Below are 18,374 nucleotides of genomic sequence, written 5' to 3'. Positions count from 1 at the left end.
AGAGAGGGTCCCCATTTGCAATGGGGCGATGTGTGAAAAAGGTCACAACACTTCGGAATACATTTGAGGCTCATAAATGCTCTGAAGATTTGCCATGAGAGCAAAATTTACTGTGTTCTTTTTACTCTTGCCTCTAGAAGATCTCCCCTCAACAAGTTCATCATCATGAACAACACCAATGGTCTTTTCCCACCATTTAGGTCAATGAAGAGAAGCACTTGTATCTAACGTCGAAGGATCAGCATGAGCAACAGTGTTTGGAAGAAACTCATTGGATGTTGATCCAAGTTTTCTTGAGGAAAATCTGGTGGAACAAGATCTTGCCTAGGAGATTCAACATTCTTTGGTTTAGAATCATTAGAATCCCTCCCTTCAGGTGGAGCTAAGGTAAGTCGAACACCCAAATCCTTCGCCTTTAGAGGCTAATCTTTAGGACTCTAAACAAGAGAAGTGGGCTAAAAAGGTGGGGTTCTTCATCAAACACAACACCTTGATTGAATATGAGATGATCAATGTCTACATCAATCAACCGATAAGCCTTATGGTTGTCATTGTAGCACGTGAACATCAGTTTATGGCTCTTGGAATCTAGTTTTAATCTCTTTGCATCTAGAATCCAAACATAAGCAATAGAGCCAAAAAAATTTAAGTGGCTGATTTTGGGTTTCCTCCTAGACCAAGCTTCTTCTGGGATCATCTTTTTAATGGTCTGTGTGGGAGATCGGTTCAAAAGGTAAACAACAGTGTAGATTGCTTTAGCCCAAAATTTCTTTGGAACATTTCTATGCTCCAACATAGAAAGGGCCATTTCGGTGATTGTGCAATTCCTCTGCTCAACAACACTGTTCTGTTGAGGGGTGTAGGGTGTGGTAAGTTGAGGCTTAATGCCGTGGTGTGCACAGAAGTTGGAGAAATTAGTAGAACAAAATTCCCCCCCATTATCTGACCTAAGAGTTTTGATGCGACACCTTGACTCTTTTTCAAACAAGGCCTTCAACTTTTGAAATTCAGAAAACACTTCTGACTTGTTTTTAAGAAAACACACCCACATTTTTCTACTGAAGTCATCGACAAATAACAAAAAATACTTGGTGCCAGTGACTAATGCAGTGTTCATTGTTCCATAGACATCTGCATGGACAAGCTGCAAGACCTTGGAGGCTCTCCAAGTGTCACCATTTGAGAAAGGAGTCCGATGCTGCTTTCCTGCCTGGCAAGCTCCACAAACACCATGACTCTGGGACTGAATCTCAAGTAAACCAACAACCAGACCCTCTCGAGCCAACTGAGAGAGCTAGTGAACATTCAAGTGCCCATATCATTGATGCTAAAGAGTGTTGATGGATGAGCTCTTTGCTGCCATGGCATGCTCTTGAAAATCACCAGTGTCAACAAATCTGTAAAGACCATGATCCTCAAGGCCAACAACAACAGTGGTGTGAGTCTCCTTGTCAACAATGCTACACTTGTGTGCACTGAAGATGACATCCAACTTCGGAGAATGGCACATAATTTGATTGACAGAAAGAAGGTTTAGTTCCATGCCTGAAACATAGTATACATTGAGAAATATCAGATTTCTCCCTCTAGTTGTAATCCGAATGTTGCCCTTGCCAATAACTATATACTCTTCTCCTCCTCCAAAGATTACATAATCTATGAATGGCATGCATTCTGTGAACCAATCCCGTTGATGAGTGAAATGTCGAGAAGCTCCAAAATCGATGTACCAGGCAGATGATTTAACATGGTCTATTGGCCTTTTGGCCATAAATGCATAAATGGTAAGACTCCTTTTGTTCAATATGCTCTACAACATGGGCCTTTTGCTGAGACCCTCCTTTGCTTCGATTGCTCAAATGCCAATTGTTTCTTCCAATCTTTCTTCATATGACCATACTTTTGTAGTAGTTGCATTGAATATTCTTCTTGGAGTTCTCAGATTTACCTTGTCCTTTTTACTGGAAAGACTTGCCTTTGCCTTTGTCTAAGGCTTTGGCAGTAAAGGCTTGTTCAGTAGAGGATGTGCTAGTGTTGCTTACAAACTATTGTTTCCGTCGATATTGCTGAAGAAGCTTTTTGCAGAGATCAAGAAGCTTTACATCAACACTAGTGGAAGTGATATTGAGTGTCTCAATAAAATGCTCGTAGGATTGAGGTAGACTCTTGAGCGTGATCACCACCATGTCTTCTTCCTCCATTTTGTGACCAATAGCTTCCAACTGATCGCGTTTATCCTTGGTCTTTGTCAGATGCTCCTGCAGAGACATCTCATCATCCATCATAATGGAAAACAACATGTTCTTTAGAAAGAATGCTTGGCTTTTGTCAAATGTTTCATGGAGATCCTTCATATGAAACTAGATCTCTGTAGCTGTCTTGCCATATGACACTTGAGGCAGCTTATCATTGGTGACTGATAATTTGATTAGCATCACCGCTTCTTGGTTGCGCTCATCGTACTTGTCCTGAACTTTTTTTTGCTGCCGAGGGTCGAGCAGTCTTACCTGGAACAATCTGGTGCGAACATCGGTATTCAAAAATGGTTAACATGCGTCGTTTCCACGTGTTATAATTGCGGCCGTTGAATTTTTTATTTCTTTCCATCATAATGTTTGTTAGAGACGCCATCATACCAAATTTTGATGCACAGAAGGTCACACGTGATTGCAAACTTATGACAAAATTTGCAGGCATGGATCCCAAGGTGCTACAAAACACTAATGAATTGGTCAAAAACAATAAAAAAATGCACAAAACTCAAGACACGAATTCCAATGCACACATCCTGAGATGAGATTGCAATAAAACCATTATTTAAAAAAACAAATCAGTCAAAAATAAAACCCTAGTTCGTAGGTACCCAAATTGCAGAAAAAAGAGCATAAATCTTTAAAACCCTAGGTTTGATGAAAACCCAATGAAACTTAGGATCACGATTTTGGCAAAAATGTGACAAAGAAACCTTTTGACCCTTCCCATCGTGCACAGACCAAAGAACACTTCGCGTAATGAAAGAAAATGTGGGAAAAAAGAACAAATTTTTTTTGTGGGTTGCAGAAAACGTGATTTCCCAAAAGAAACCATTGTGCAGATTTGCACACATGAAAAGGAAGGAATGCGCATGCTGGAGAAGGAAATCCATCATTATTTTGCAAAACCAAACACACCAATCATCAGAAAAAAAACACACGATTTGCAAAAATGCCACAAATTTGTCATGCGAGATTTATAGAGGGAGAGCTGCAGCGTGTGAAGTAACAGGTTGCATGAACTAGGTCAGAAGAACACTGCTTGCAAAATCCCATGAACAAACATCCGTCACACGAAAAAACATAGAACCAATGAACAAGCACATAATACACAAGCATTTGGTAAAAACTGATTCAATTAAATGAATGATCAATAGATCATTTATAGAATACAGAGACGATGTTTCTAATATGAAACAATTGCTATAATTAGAAAGAATCTAAAACTACAAAATATACAATATTGACCATTAAACAAAATAGAAAGATATTATATGAAGATATTATGCTAATACCCTCCCTTAATGGTCAATCTATCTACTACACCAAGTAACCCCTTGAACTTAACAAACTTATCCGGATGTAGGGACTTGGTGAGGATATCTGCAGTCTAGTCCTCAATAGGAACATACTGCAAATCCACGGATCCATCTTCAACCAGCTTGTGGATGAAGTGACAATGAAGCTCAACATGCTTGGTTTGCTCATTGAAGACTGGATTTTTGGCGAGTTTCAGCACCCCTTGATTGTCACAAGAGGGGTGTAGGACCGGCTTGAGATAGCTGGATGTCATAAAGCATTCATCGAAGCCAAACTGCCTCACAAGCTGCTTTGACTGTTCCTCAATATTTAGCTTTTGTCGAGGAGAGAGCTACTGCTTGTTGGTCCAAGTGATGGCATCTATGCCCAAATTGAAGACATATCCAGATGTGGACTTTCGTCATCAACAAAGCCTGCCCAGTCCGAATCTGTGTAACTGATGAGTTTGGGATCTTTGGTCCGTCCATAAAGGATACCAAAGTCTGAAGTGCCCTTGACATAGCACAGGATTCGCCTCGCTGCAGCCCAATGTTTTGATGTAGGAGTTGTCATGAAGCAGGATATGTAACTCATTGCATAGCTCAAATCAGGTCTAGTGGAGGTGAGATAGATTAAACTGCCCACTAGTTGCCTGAAATTGGATTCATTCTCAATTGGAGAACCTTATTTGGCCAACAACTTCAGGCCTTTCTCCATAGGTGTAGATGTAGGTTTGCCATCCTACATATGGAACTTGTCTAACAGAGCCCTGGCATATTTGGACTGAGAAATGAAGATGCCATGAGATTGTTGCCAAACCTCAACACCTAGGCAATAGTGTAGAAGCCCAAGGTCGGTCATGTCAAAAGACTGGCATAAATTCTACTTGATTCCCTGAACCAAAGATGTTGAGCTGCCAGTGATGATCAAATCAACATAAATAACCAGAATGATGATATCACTGCCAGTAGTCTTGACATACAAATTTGAGTCGGACAGACTCCTCTAGAAACCTTAATCTGTGAGGTACTTATCAATCTTCATGTACCATGCCCGAGGAGCCTGTTTTAAGCCATAGAGTGCTTTCACTAGTTTGAGAACCTGGTGTTCTTTTCCGACAACCTTGAATCCAGGAGGTTGCGTCATATGAATTTCTTCCTATAACTCACCATTCAAAAAGGCACTCTTGACGTCCATCTGATGGACCTTCTAGCCACACTGAGCTGCCATGGCTAGGACTAATTTGATGGTGCTCATCTTTGCTGTCAGAGAAAAGGTCTCCTTGTAATCAATTCCTTCACGCTGAGAGAAGCCTTTGGCAACAAGATGAGCCTTGCACTTATCCAAAGTACCATCAGCCTTGTACTTGACTTTATAGACCCATTTGCATCCAATGGGTTTCTTCCTTGGAGGAAGATCTGACAGAACCCAAGTGTTATTTTTTAGCAAGCTCTGGTGCTCAATTGCCATAGCTTGTTCCCACTCAGGTATCCCTTTCGCCTCTGTGTATGTCTAAGGTTCATATACTGTGAATGTTGGCCATGAGAGCAAAATTGACATAATTAGGCTACTTGCTCTTCTTCCGAGCAGTTCTACCCTCGATGAGCTCATCATCATGAAGATCAACAAGTGTCTTAGCCCACCATTTCGGCTTGAGAGTAGAAGTGCCAACATCAGATGCAGGAGGTGCAACAGGATCAGGTTCATCAAATAGAAGATCAGAGGAATCTTGTGGAAAGTTAGGTGGTGCAGTTGCGTGTCTAGGTGCAGGAGTTGGAACCGCTGGAGCCCTCCCATCAGGTGGACCTAATGGAAGACGGACACCCAAGTCTGACGCCTTCAAAGGCTAATCCTCTGAATCCATAACTGGAGGAGAGAGCTGAAATGGCCCTCATTCCTCATCAAAAACCACATTTCGACTGAAGATGAGACGATTTGTCTCGATGTCAACCGGTCGGTAGGCTTTGTGGTTATCACTATAGCCGGTGAGCATGAGTTTCTGGCTCTTGGCATCCAACTTGGTGCATTTAGCATCAAGGATCCAAACAAAAGCAGTGAAGCCAAAAAATTTTAGGTGACTGGTTCTGGGCTTGCGACCTGTTGTGACCATTTCACACATCGCCCCATTAAAATGGGGACCCCGTCTTTTCGCTTTTGTTTTGCTTGTTTTTTTTTCTCTGCTTTTAGGGTTTTTGAGTGAGTTGTCTGTCTGGGCTAAGGCTAAACCTTAGGGGTTTCTTCCGAATGTTTTTTTTTCAAGCTAAGTCTAGTCAAATTTTGAAAGTTGTTAAGGTCCTCCCGAGGATTGAGATTGTTGAAATAAGGTGAGTCTGTCAGGGAGTCAGATAGGTCCCAGGTTAGGTCTAGTCAGGGTTTTTGAGGGAAAATCCAAATTTTGTCTAAGTGTTAGCATTTTGAAGGTGAAATTGTGTGTTCTTGCCTAGGTAAATTTTGATTAAATTTTGGAGGTAAGATGATGCCTGAAACAGAGAAATCGCCCCTGTCCTTCATTGGAGGCCCAGGGTGAATTTCATTCTAAGTACAATTTCTTATTTTGCGAGGGCTTGCTAACTGATTCTTGGCCTTGAAAATGACCTAACTCTGCTTTGTGAAATGATTGAAGACCTAAATTTTGAATATTTTAGCCAGAAGGGACAAAATCGCTCGTCCCTCACTCAGGGACCAGGGCGAAAATGTTATTTTATGCATATTTGTCACTGACTTTTCTATTTTGTTTTGTGCAGGGTCTCTCGGAGTGATGATCGAACGTGACTTGATATTTTTGAAGATTTAGAAGGCAAGAAAATAATGAATTTTGAAGGATTAAGAGAAAATCGCTCCTGTCCTTCACTCAAGGACCAGGGCGAAAGGACTTAGCAGAGTCATTCCTGACCTTGTTTGGTCAAATTGAAACATCAAAGGCATGGTGGACGGTGAAATGAACATGATAGAGCATCCTGACTTGATTAAAAACAATGAAATGATGAAATTTTTGCCTAGAAGGTTAAATTCGCTCCTGTCCCTCTCTAAAGGACCAGGGCGAAATTCTTTATATGCACAATTTTGGACCTTTTTTGGACATTAACTCTTATTCATAGCGTCAAGTAAGATGAAATCTTCCCTAGTAAAGGAATCTTGAGATGAAAGATGAGGCATTTTGGCCTAGAAGGCAAAGTTTGCTCCTGTCCCTCTCTGAAGGACCAGAGCTTGAATTTCAAATTTGCATTATTTTTGCAAGATCAAAATGATTTTATGATTTGAAGAGATCAAGGAGGGCATGTTTTGTCCATTGAATATAATTTGAGTAGTCCACAAAGAAGGAAATCAACCCAAGTGACAATAGACGCTCCTGTCCTTCACTCAAGGACCATGGCGTTTTTTCAAGATTGTCCTCTTCGTTTGAGATTTTGAGGCAAAACTTGACTTGGATAGGAGGGAAAAATGATGTTTTATGCCTTAGATGCGATTGAAGGTTTAAGGAACAAGGAAATATACCTAGAAGGCAAAAGGCGCTCCTGTCCTTCTCCAAGGGTCCAAGGCGATTGTCTAAAGGTGCAATTTTCTTGCAAAAGACAAGGCAAGTTTGTGATTGAAACGAATGAAAGAAGGCATGTTTAACCCGTTGAAGATAATTTGGAAGGCTAGCAAAGGACGGATAAGTTTGAAATTGCAAAATCGCTCCTGTCCCTCTCCAAGGGTCCAGGGCGAAAAACATATTATCTAGCCTTTCTTTCCAAGTTTGGACAAATCTAGGCCAAGGCGCAAGTTTGAAATGATGTTTAAAATACTTCGAGGTGGAATTGGGATACAAGATTTGCAAATTTTGATGACAATAAAGAAAATCGCTCCTGTCCCTCTCCAAGGGTCCAGGGTGAAATTTCCAAATGTACCCATTTACCTTACATTTTCAAATGATATTTTTGTTCCCAAAACTCAAGAGGTAGTGAAGTGTGATATTCTACGCCTGGAGGGTAATTTGAAAATTGATGTAATCAAGAATTTGTGCAAGAAACTCAAAAGCACTCCTGTCCCTCACTGAAGGACCAGGGCGATTTTTATAAAATCAACAAGTTCTTTCCAAGATTACGCTAAGGAAAGATTGAGCAAGATTGGAAGGGTCTCCTAAAGCATGGTGAACAGAGATTTACCTCCAAAAAACTTGATGATCCGAGGCCAAATGCAAAACTCGCTCTTGTCCCTCACTGAAGGACCAGGGCAAAAATCCTTGGAACACTCATTTTGCCTTGCAAAAACAAGTTAAGCATGCATAGAATGGATGAAAGGCGATCATTACTTACCCCCCAGCGAGAATTGACAAATTTAAGGATGAAAGATTAAGGACAAAAATGGAAAATCGCTCCTGTCCCTCTCCAAGGGTCCAAGGCGAAAAGGTCTTAAAGTCACTTCCCTTCTTAAAATCAAGTGAATTAAACTCAAGACTCCAATTTAAAGTGCCATTTTAGATGCCTAGATGAAGTTTTGGCGATTAAAAATGAAGAATGCAAGGTTTAAATTGCAAGTTCGCTCCTGTCCCTCTCCAAGGGACCAAGGCGAGGTTATTGGCATTCTTTATTTTTACATTATTTCAACGTTGATATCCTCTAAAATCGCATTAGATGCCAAAATTGCCAACTTCGAAATATTGACAAAATTTAAATTAAATTGGCATCTAATAAAAGGCGCATTGGCATTTAATAAATTAATTTTGAGCCTTAGAAAATCGAATTTTTTATTATAAAGGCATTTAAAATTAATTTTTGTGAAATTAAAAATAGAGCGCTTGAGGTATTATTTTTATTTATTTTATCAAGTCGACCTCTTCTTTTTGCAATTTTATTTACTTTTTAGGCCTATTTTGCCAAGTCGGCCTATGGGAGGCAAAGTGGTGAGCGCCCTATATAATAGGGGTGTTTTGATCAAGTTTAATCCATCATTCACTCATTACTTCAAGTGCGAATTTGGAGAGCAAAAGAAGGTGCGAAAGCTGGTCTAGTTGGAGCGAATTATCCTAAGTATTGAAGACTAAAGGTGGTGAAGTTGATGCTTGGGAAGACTAAAGGAGGCGCATTTTGCTAAAGGGAAAGCTTTGGCCCACATTTTGCCTAGCGAATTCTCCTATTTTTGCATCATTTCTTAGAGTTAATTCTCAAGGGGAGGTATGGCGAAATCACCTTGACACCATTATTGAGGATTTTAATTTTGTGCTTCGTTTTGAAAATTCTAAGTTTGATGTAGCTAATTAGGAAATGATAACTCAAGATTTATCATGAGGTTTCCTAATTAATATCTTCTATCTTCCTTTCTATGCTTCAAAATATATTACTCATTATGAAATGTTGTGTAGGTGTCAAGATGGCGACTCCAAAGGCAGGAGCATCTACTAGTCGTCCAGCTCTCATGAAGGAAGATCAGAGGAATGAGGAATTGGAGACCAAGATCGTGTCCAAGTGGAGCAATATTGGAGATACCAACTTGGGAAACTTCAGTGTCAAGAAGTTTCGAGAGGTCCCTTACATTGGCAAGCCATCACCTGTCGCAAAGAGAATAATTGAAAGTGGCATCATCAAGGCGGCCAGTTTCCCTCCAGCAGTCCAGTGCCATGAGCTGATGATCGAGTGTGCTCGCCATTATGACCCACAATCAAGATCAATCGTATCCAAGGAAGGGAACACTTTGGCGTACCTTTCGGAGGATGCTATAAGTGAAGCTCTCCATCTCCCAGAACATAAAGATATGATTTACAAAAGCTTAGAAGGAGCCAGGTCAATGTATGAAGATGATCCAGACACTTGCTTGGGCATCATCAATAAGAATTGGTTACTCAAAAGTCGTCCTCGCCTGAGCAAGATTCCCAACACACCACATAGGATCGACTTCCAGGAGGAATACAGAGATTTGATAACTTTGCTCAATCGAGTTACAAGGGCTCCTCAGGCCTTCTACTTTGAGAAGTGGATGTTCTACTTCATCCAAGTGATAGTTCAAGGGAAAGGAACGATTCATTGGGCTAGAATTATTAGCCATTGCCTGGATGTGCAGTTAAGAAGACTAAAGCCTACCAAGTCATTCCACATGAGCTCATACGTCATATATGCCTTGATCAGGAGTTTCGAATATGCAGGACTACCTCACAGAGGAGTGATTGGAAGAGGACCCGAAGAGGTGAGAGTTTGTGATTCTTATGTTCATTTGCATCATCCACTTGGAAGTGACTACAAGTTAGTCAATGATACCTTCACGATGAACATCACTAGGATATTGCAAGGCGGGATTCACAATCGACTATCTTCGGATGCACAAGAACTTGTAAAGAGGTATGGTGCTTGGTTCATCCAATTCCAAAAGTTTACATATATCAGAGTTCATGGGTGTCCTTCACCTCCCTACATGTTGTCGAGGTATCCGACAGACAGGATAGTGCTACTTGAGGTGACTAGGCAGTTGGTAGCTTATGCGAAGGCATTCAGACACAGGCATGGAAATGGAATTCCCGTGCCCATCATATTGGGGAATTCAGTTGAGGTATGCCCTAATGCTCAAGCCTTGGATGATGCAGAGAAGGAGTTGGCTTTATATTCATTCACGTTCTTTGCCTTGAGGGAGAATTTTGATCCTTATGGGTATATGGAAGAGACAGCTGGTGGGAAGTACAAGCACAAATTTCAGGTAGAGAACTTTTGGATGAATCTCTCAAGTGATTTAGAAGTGAAAAGAAAGATGCATTCCAGATTACCTTTAGATTTCATCAGGAAATGCAAAGTTTACAGAGTGGCCGATCAAGCTCAAGACAGTGGCAGACATCTCCAGTCATCCTATAACAGAGAGGACAAGGCAGTGAAGATAGATTGGAACGAGCCTGAGATTTCAGACTTGAGAGCTTTGATGGCTCCAGTTTTGTCATGTACTCGCAGATGGGTGGATGTACAACATCAAAAGTTAAGAGAACAGAACGTACCAATGACGTTTACTTTGGAGGAAAAACCAGAAGAGGGAGGAGCAAGCGCAAGTGAAGACAATTCTCATCCCAGAGGCACGAAGAGAAAAGAAAGCCTGAGAAAAGGGAACCCTCCAAAAAGAAGCAAGAAGCCAATCGAGATCGCTCATCAGGCATGTCTTCTCGACATGAGAAAAGGACAAGTCAAGTTGAAGGACAAGAGAAGACAGTACCTGAGGTTGATGAATCTATGGAGTCAATGGTACAGAATGATAAACCTGAAAAAGGGAAGGCACCTCAGCATTCGTCAAGTCAATCTCCCCAAGTCAATGAGCTACATGAAGACAAGAATGATGATGAAGTGACATCTCCTCTCCGAGAAGACGAACCATTGCCTAAAGAAATACAAGTTAGAGAGACGAGATCTGCCATTCCAGATTGGTTGAAGGAGAGATTGACAAGGGTGATTGTGATTGAAGATGAAGATGAAGATGATGTAATTGACTTAGAGAGCCTTATAGGAAATTCTCAAGAGGCAACGGAGAAGAGGAAGGCCACGAAGATGTCCAAGATGATCACAGACGAGACAGGGTCTAGGAAATTGCAGATTGCTACACCAGTAGTGGACAAGTATGAAGGTGAAATTCTTGCAGAGGAGTATGATGTAGAAACGTTTGAACTTGGTCCACTCACTGCTGAGCAGGCACTAGATGAGGCAACCGATTCGTTTGAGGCACTTAAAGACAAGCTTAAGGAAGAAATGGAAAAGAATAGAAAGCTTGAGAGAGAGGTCGGTGCTTGGAGAGGCTACTTTAGCCATCTCAATCAGCCCTTGGGACGTCAGGATCCCGCAGTGTCTCCTGTGCAAGCACTTCCCCTTGAATCAGTTGGTGAGGCAGAAAGAGTCAAGAGCTTGGTTCAGCTTATGAGCTCTTGGATTGACAAATCCCACACAATAGCCGTTGAATTTACAACAAGAATGATGCAGACAGTCCATCGAGCTATCCAGGTCCTTGAGATCGTCCACAACCTGATGATAACGGTAGCCGCTTTCGCTCACACTAGAGATGTTATCATTCCTGTTTTGCAAGTGATCAGACAAACACCAAGGAAGATCCTAGCACAAGAAAAGATAATGGATGGAGGAGCTCATAATTTACTTCAGTGGTCAACTCTACTTCAGATGAAGGAGGTTCTTTTCGAGGACATCAGCACCAAATGCAATCAAGTTGAGGGCGTCATCCATCCAATTCAAGATAAGGTGTTTGAAGTGTTATGTAACATTCTTGGCAGGAGGATCGAAGTTGAGACAGATGTGGACCTTCAAGAGTTGGAAGAAAGAGTCAAAGTCATCTTTTGCAAAGGTGAGAATGTCATCACAAATGGGCAACGGGATCAAATGTTCGCTACTGTGCTCTTGATTGAGAAGATCAAAGAACTCAAACCTGGATGGGATGCGGCTCTTCTCAAGGCCTTTGATCAGGTTATTCATTTAGAGGAACGAATGAGGAATCTTCCCGAGATTCCTATTGCTGAGATTGAAGGAATTGTGTCCAGATTCATTGCATATGCTAAGAAAGAGCATTGGAAAGGGAATAAGGTTCTAGAAGAGAGGTTGTTATAAAATGATGTGGCACCTTAATTATCATTGGTCTATGTTCCCTCGATTTTTGTGCCAATTAAATATTTGGCTATGCATTTAATAATGTTCAACTAAAAGGGGAACTTTTTGTAACAAACCCTAATTAGGGTTTAGGTGTCAAAATCTCAGCCGTTGATCTTCTTGTGATCTGGGCCGTTCATTGTAATCGAGGATGCTATATATACCCTCACTCATTTTCATTTTGTCATTAGATATTAGATGATTAGCAATTGGAAATTAGATAGTTAGAGCTTTTGGAGAGAAGAAAGTTATTTTGTAGCAAGATTGAGCATTGAAGAAAGAATTTCAAGCAATTGTTGTCTATTTTGGCTTTGAGATCAATAAAATATTGAAGTTATGGTGTTTTATTGCAATTCTTGTGGCTACTTTCATGGTTGTTTGCTTTCTTGAATCATTCTCAGTCGGAGTAGTATTTAAGTTTGAAGGACTAAGTGTTGGGCCTGATCTTTGGTGAGATTCACATTCCAAACCACTAGCTTCTTACTGATTGTAAGGACGCCTTGTGTGGTCAACTGGAGATATCTAGATTGCTTGAACCTTCGATCATTATTGAACTATTGATATGTATCTTCATGGTAGTGTCTATAATTCTTGATGATTCAAAAAATCACTAATCACCTTAGAAGATCGCATCAATTCCAGTAGAGTTGTAATTCTTTGGCAATACTGAAATTGGTAGAATCTTACCAAATCTGGCCTACATTAAGTCATTCTTAGGATTAGATTAGAATTCATCTCTTGCAAACCCTACCTTTTGATCTTTTTTGAGAACTTGTTAGTTTTAGGAAAATTCTGTTCCTGCAGTTCGAAAACGTAAGGCCCCTTGAAGAAATAGCATTTACAACGACCACTGGTGCTTATCCACACATAGAGATCCTACAACGAAGAACCTTGAAGTGACCCTGATTGATCCTTTCTCGCGATATCTTCAGCATTCAGAGGCTTTATTCAAGAGAGGATAAGGTACCCTTGGGTATTTTATTCTGTGTTTGATAGTGTACAAAATACACGTCAACACGACCTAACCAGGCCTCTTCCAGAGTCTTCTTCTTCATAGCCACAGTCGGAGACTGATTCAGAAGATAGACTGCAGTGTTAACTGCTTCAGCCCAAAATTTCTTTGGAACACACTTGTGTTCAAGCATAGACCGAGCAATTTCGGTAATCGTGTTGTTTCTCCACTCAATGACACTGTTTTGCTGAGGGGTGTAAGGTGTAGTCAGTTGGCGCTTGATGCCATGTTGTTCACAGTATTGGGAGAAGGCAGAAGAATAAAATTCTTCCCCCATTATCAGATCGAAGAGTAACAATAGGATTACCAAACTCTTTTTCTACTAATGCTTTAAACTTTTGAAAAACAATAAACACCTCTGATTTTTGATGAAGAAAATACACCCACATTTTTCTACTATAATCATCAACAAAAAGTAGAAAATAACTGGACCCAATAACAGAAGGAGTAGCCATAGGTCCACAAATATCAGCATGGACCAATTGTAGTACCTTAGAGGCTCTCCAGGAGTCGCCATCTGAAAATGAATTCCGATGCTGCTTGCCAGATTAACATGCTTCGCAAACTCCAAGGTTTTGGGTTTGAAAATCTAGCAATTTGATGACAAGATCTTCCCAAACATGCTAAGAAAGATAGTGCACATTTAGGTGCCCATACCACTGATGCCAGAGTGTATTAACAGAGGAGAGCTTGGCTGCCATGGCAAGCTCTTGAGAATCACCAAAATCAACGAGTCTGAATAGATCATGATCCTCAAGACCCACAACAACAGTTGTCTCAGTCTCCCGATCAATGATACTACACTGATGTGAACTGAAGGTCACATCTAGTCGAGGAGAATGTTTTAGAATTTGACTGACTGAGAGGAGGTTGAGTTCCATTCCTGGAACATAGTACACATCGAGGAAAATTAATTTCCTCCCTCCAAGCTGAATCTGCACGTTGCCTTTTTCGACAACTGTGTACTCTTCTCCAGCTCCAAAAATGACTGAATCAGAGTAAGGCTGAAAATCAATGAACCGATCCAGACGATGAGTGAAGTGGCAAGAGGCACCTGAATCAATATACCAAGAAGAAGATTTGACATGCTCTGCAAGTCTTTTAGCCATGAAGGCGTAAAAGGCAGACTTGCTTTGCTCAGTGTGCTCCGCTACATTTGCCTAAGACTGTGAACCACTTTGCCTAGCCCGAGTAGCCAAGCTTTACGACACTCAACTTTCATATGACCATATTTATGGCAGTAATTGCACTGAACATTCTTTTTCTTCGAGCCTTCTGATGACAGAGCAGAGGGGTTTCTGCTAAGATGATTGAGATTTGCCTTTATCCTTCTGAAAGGATTTGGCAACAAATGCTCGTTCTGTAGAGGATGAGCTTGTACTATTGCCGAACTGTTGCTTCCAGCGATCCTGCTGCAGAAGTTTAGTGTAGAGATCAGCGAACTTTAGATCAACCCCAGTAGAAGTGATGTTGAGTGTTTCGACAAAATGCTCGTCGGACTTTGGTAAGCTCTTCGAAGTGATTAACTGATCACGGATGTCTCTGATATGATTAAGATGCGCCTGAAGAGAAGTGCGCTCATCCATGACAATAGAGGAGCATATTTTCAAAAAGAAGGCTCTACTCTTATTAGATGTCTCATGCAATGTCTTGAGATGCTCCCATATCTCGGCAGTTGTTTTGCCGGAAGGTATTTGAGGAAGCTGATCGTCGGTCACTGAGAGCTTGATGAGCATGACTGCTTCATGATTTTGTTCATCAAACTTTGTCTGTTCAGGACCGACTGCACTGGGACGGGTGGCCTTTCCAAGAACCAACTGATCAATAACGCGATACTCAAAACTTGTGAGCATCCGCTGTTTCCAGGTGTTATAATTTCTGCCATTGAATTTCTGACTTCCCTCAAGTAGAATATTCGTCAAAGATGCCATCGCTGAAAATTGAGGTAGAAGACGAGTGAAATCGCATAAACGCAATGCGTAGACAAAATTGAGGCAGAAAGTGTGCATAGATTTCGAAGTACAATTGACAATTTTCGAGCACGGATCCTAATGCATGGATTTTTGGACCCAGAAAAACTTGACAAATACCCAAATAAGCTTATTAAAAACCCCGAAAAACCTAGGTGACAGATTTATGAGAATGATTGTTTGAAAAATCCTTGGTCGCAAAAAAATCACTAGGGGTTCAAAAATAAACCCTAGGCGCTGCAAACTTATTGAGAGTTTGTAAAATAACCCTAGGCGCTGAAACTGAGACCAGAATCGCGGAAAAAATAACAGAGCCGCGAAAACAATAGAGCCGTCGTAGGAAAATACTGAGAACAGGCGCGTGAAATGAAGAACAAGGATGCACGGGCACAGATTGTCATCCAAACTTGGATGCGAGCAGACTGTGAGCAGACAAACCCGATGAAAAAACCGTGCTGAGAAGAACAAGGCTCACGAAAAAACAAAGGTATAGTCATGTGCATGCAGAGCTGAAGATATGAAATCGCGAGTAGAGGGAAGACTAAATCCTCAGAAAAAACAGCTCACGAAAAACCCATAAATTGAAGCCACAAACAATTGACAAAAAAAATTCGACTTATAGAAAAATTTTAAGAAATTGTTTTTGGCGAATTTTTTAATTATTCTGGCATTGATACCATAATACACAAGCATTTGGTAAAAACTAATTCAATTAAATGAATGATCAATAGATCATTTATAGAATATAGAGACGATGTTTCTAATATGAAACAATCGTAAGAATTAGAAAGAGTCTAAAACTACAAAATATACAATATTGACGATTAAACAAAATAGAAAGATATTATACGAAGATATTATGCTAATAGCACAGACCCACAATTTTCCTCAAAAAAATGTGGGATTTCAAGAATAGGTGCTTGAGTTGTATGAAAAAAGACTTGTGATTTTGGATGTCAAAAAACCTTAGATTGCTCTTTAGATAAGCCTACGATTTTGCATAACACAAAAAACGCGATTGGCAGAATCAGATTTTTTTTTTGTTCATAAAAAAAAGAAAAAAAAGAAACTTCAAAAATCCTTTGAAAAGATTTTTACAAATTTTTTTTAAAGAATTTCTTTCTAAAACTAATCCCACTCTGATACAATGAAATGGTAATTGGATATTCAATAATGAAGACAAAGATTACATTTAAAGACAATTACATATCGATGTTTCTAAACAAAACAATTGATAGAAATATAAACTATCTATAACAACTAAAGAAAACTAAATATTCCTAAAGGACCATTAAATAATAAAATATTACTTTAATAGTTGATTGTTCCCTTCCAGTTTCAGCAGAGTGGGATGAGTACTTGCCAGATTTGCATGGTTATTGGATACATCACACACTCCAGACATTGGGGACATGATTGAGGAAATTCCGTTCCTTCTTGATGGTAGTTTGAGCATTCCTGTCATCCCCTTTTTAGTGTATTTTGTGGTTGTTCATCAAGTTTCTTCACAACAGTTTGGATTTGCTTTAGTTGATTTGGCATATCAAAATTCAGAGAACTGGATAGTTGAGTAGTCTTCCATGGCACACACCATGAGACATTTCCTTTCATCTCCTTTCATGGAGTTGTTTCAGCCTTAGCCACTTGATTTGTTTCTTCTTAAGGGGAGGAGCCTAGTTTGCTGCTCTTGGATCTTCATCAACATTCATCCTCGAGCCTTCATCTTCAGCATTGGAGCTTCTCTCTTATAGGGGAGATACATTGTCTCTTCTTCTCTCTTATGGGGGGGATATTCATTGTACTTCTGTGATCGATTTTGTAATTGGGGGGGACAGTTGGAGTCCTTCATCTTAGTCACATGTAGTAACTTTTTCATTTCATTGCATCTCTCGCTTTTGGAGGGGTCTTTTTCCATGTGGGTTTTCTCCTTTTCTCCATTTAGAGAGACCACATTGGTTTGACTTGCATTGCTTTGCATTGGTTTGTACATGAGAACTTGATTAGGCCTAGTTGCTGGGACTCATTCATGCATGCATTTTGCATTCATCATTAGCTCTTTAGCTTATCCCTAAGTTAATCTTAAAGGGGGGGGGGGTGTTGGAGTAATTTTAGGACAGATATCTAATTATTTATTAATTAGGTCCTTTAATTGCTTTTTCACTTAAGCTAAACTTAGGTGCTTATTTATTATCTAGAGTTTGATTTTCTAGTTTTAATTCTAGATGTAGTTGAGCTTAATTTAGCTCCTACTTTGCATTGCTTTAGTTCTCCTAATTTTAGCATTAGGGTTTGCACCTAGGGTTTCATTCATCCTTCATAAAGATTCATTCATTCATTGTAATTGTACCTCCAATATTGTATCTTCAATCATTCTTTGTGCATAATACATAATTTTCTGGTTGTTATAGAGCATACAATCTTTGTTTGATTTCTGTTGTATGATAGGTGTTTTGCTTGCAAATGATTCTTGGCTCTTGTGGTTGACCATCAACTTCTACGTGTCTTGGTCACTTCAGCAAATGATTATATTAGCTCAGAAAATAACTTGACAAACAATAAATAAGATCCATAACCTATATGCCAGAAGCCGACAACCAACAAGCATAACCAATTCATTACTATAATATTAGATCTAGAATGGAGAAAAAATGAGGAACAACCATAAATTTGGATCTTATCTTCAAGGTCCTTGTTGTTTGACAATATCACAGAGTAAGAGGATTTCATCCTTTTTTTTGAAAAGGCACAAAAAAGGAATCCTAAATATAAAATATACAGCTTCCTCTCCATGGCTTCTCTTAAATGCATTATAAACACATAGCCTTTCAGCATTATGATGGTTATAAGAAACTTTCTATGCATACCAACAAAAGAGAGAATAGCTAAAGATGATTACAAACAACTATTTTATGTGGCACACAAACCTTTCTATTTTTTAATTCCCAGATAAAGCATATAGAAAACTGTGGTTTTATCCAAGTTAATTGCAGAGACCTTATCAAATGAGAGGCAAGAAGCTTAATGAAAAGAGAAATCTGTATATCAAATGTTCTTTACAGTGGACAATATATCCTTCATATGATTGCTTGTGGCATTGTGTCTGCTGCTTTCTTTTCAGATTAGTATACTTCTTAATCTAGAGAAGTGAGATACCTGGAAAAGCTCAAGAGGAGAGTTTCCATCCTTAGGAGCTCCCTGTTTTGCATCCACACGAAGCATAAAATTTCTGCAATAAAGAGAGAGA

At 39.9% G+C, this 18,374-nt stretch overlaps 1 protein-coding gene across 2 annotated transcripts in view; it reads right to left on the bottom strand.

Annotated features, from left to right (window-relative positions):
• The window catches only part of LOC131033478 (protein SABRE), a 278,075-nt gene that overhangs the window by 37,091 nt on the left and 222,610 nt on the right, over positions 1-18,374 (bottom strand). For both annotated transcript variants that reach the window (XM_057964713.2, XM_057964714.2), the window contains one exon: positions 18,284-18,356. In XM_057964713.2, the coding sequence (XP_057820696.1) occupies positions 18,284-18,356 (73 nt within the window). The remainder of the gene's footprint in view (positions 1-18,283; positions 18,357-18,374) is intronic.

This window comes from Cryptomeria japonica, chromosome 9 (genome assembly GCF_030272615.1).
Source record: "Cryptomeria japonica chromosome 9, Sugi_1.0, whole genome shotgun sequence".
In the NCBI taxonomy this organism is placed as follows: Eukaryota; Viridiplantae; Streptophyta; class Pinopsida; order Cupressales; family Cupressaceae; genus Cryptomeria; species Cryptomeria japonica.
This window is presented reverse-complemented; position numbering and strand designations above follow the sequence as displayed.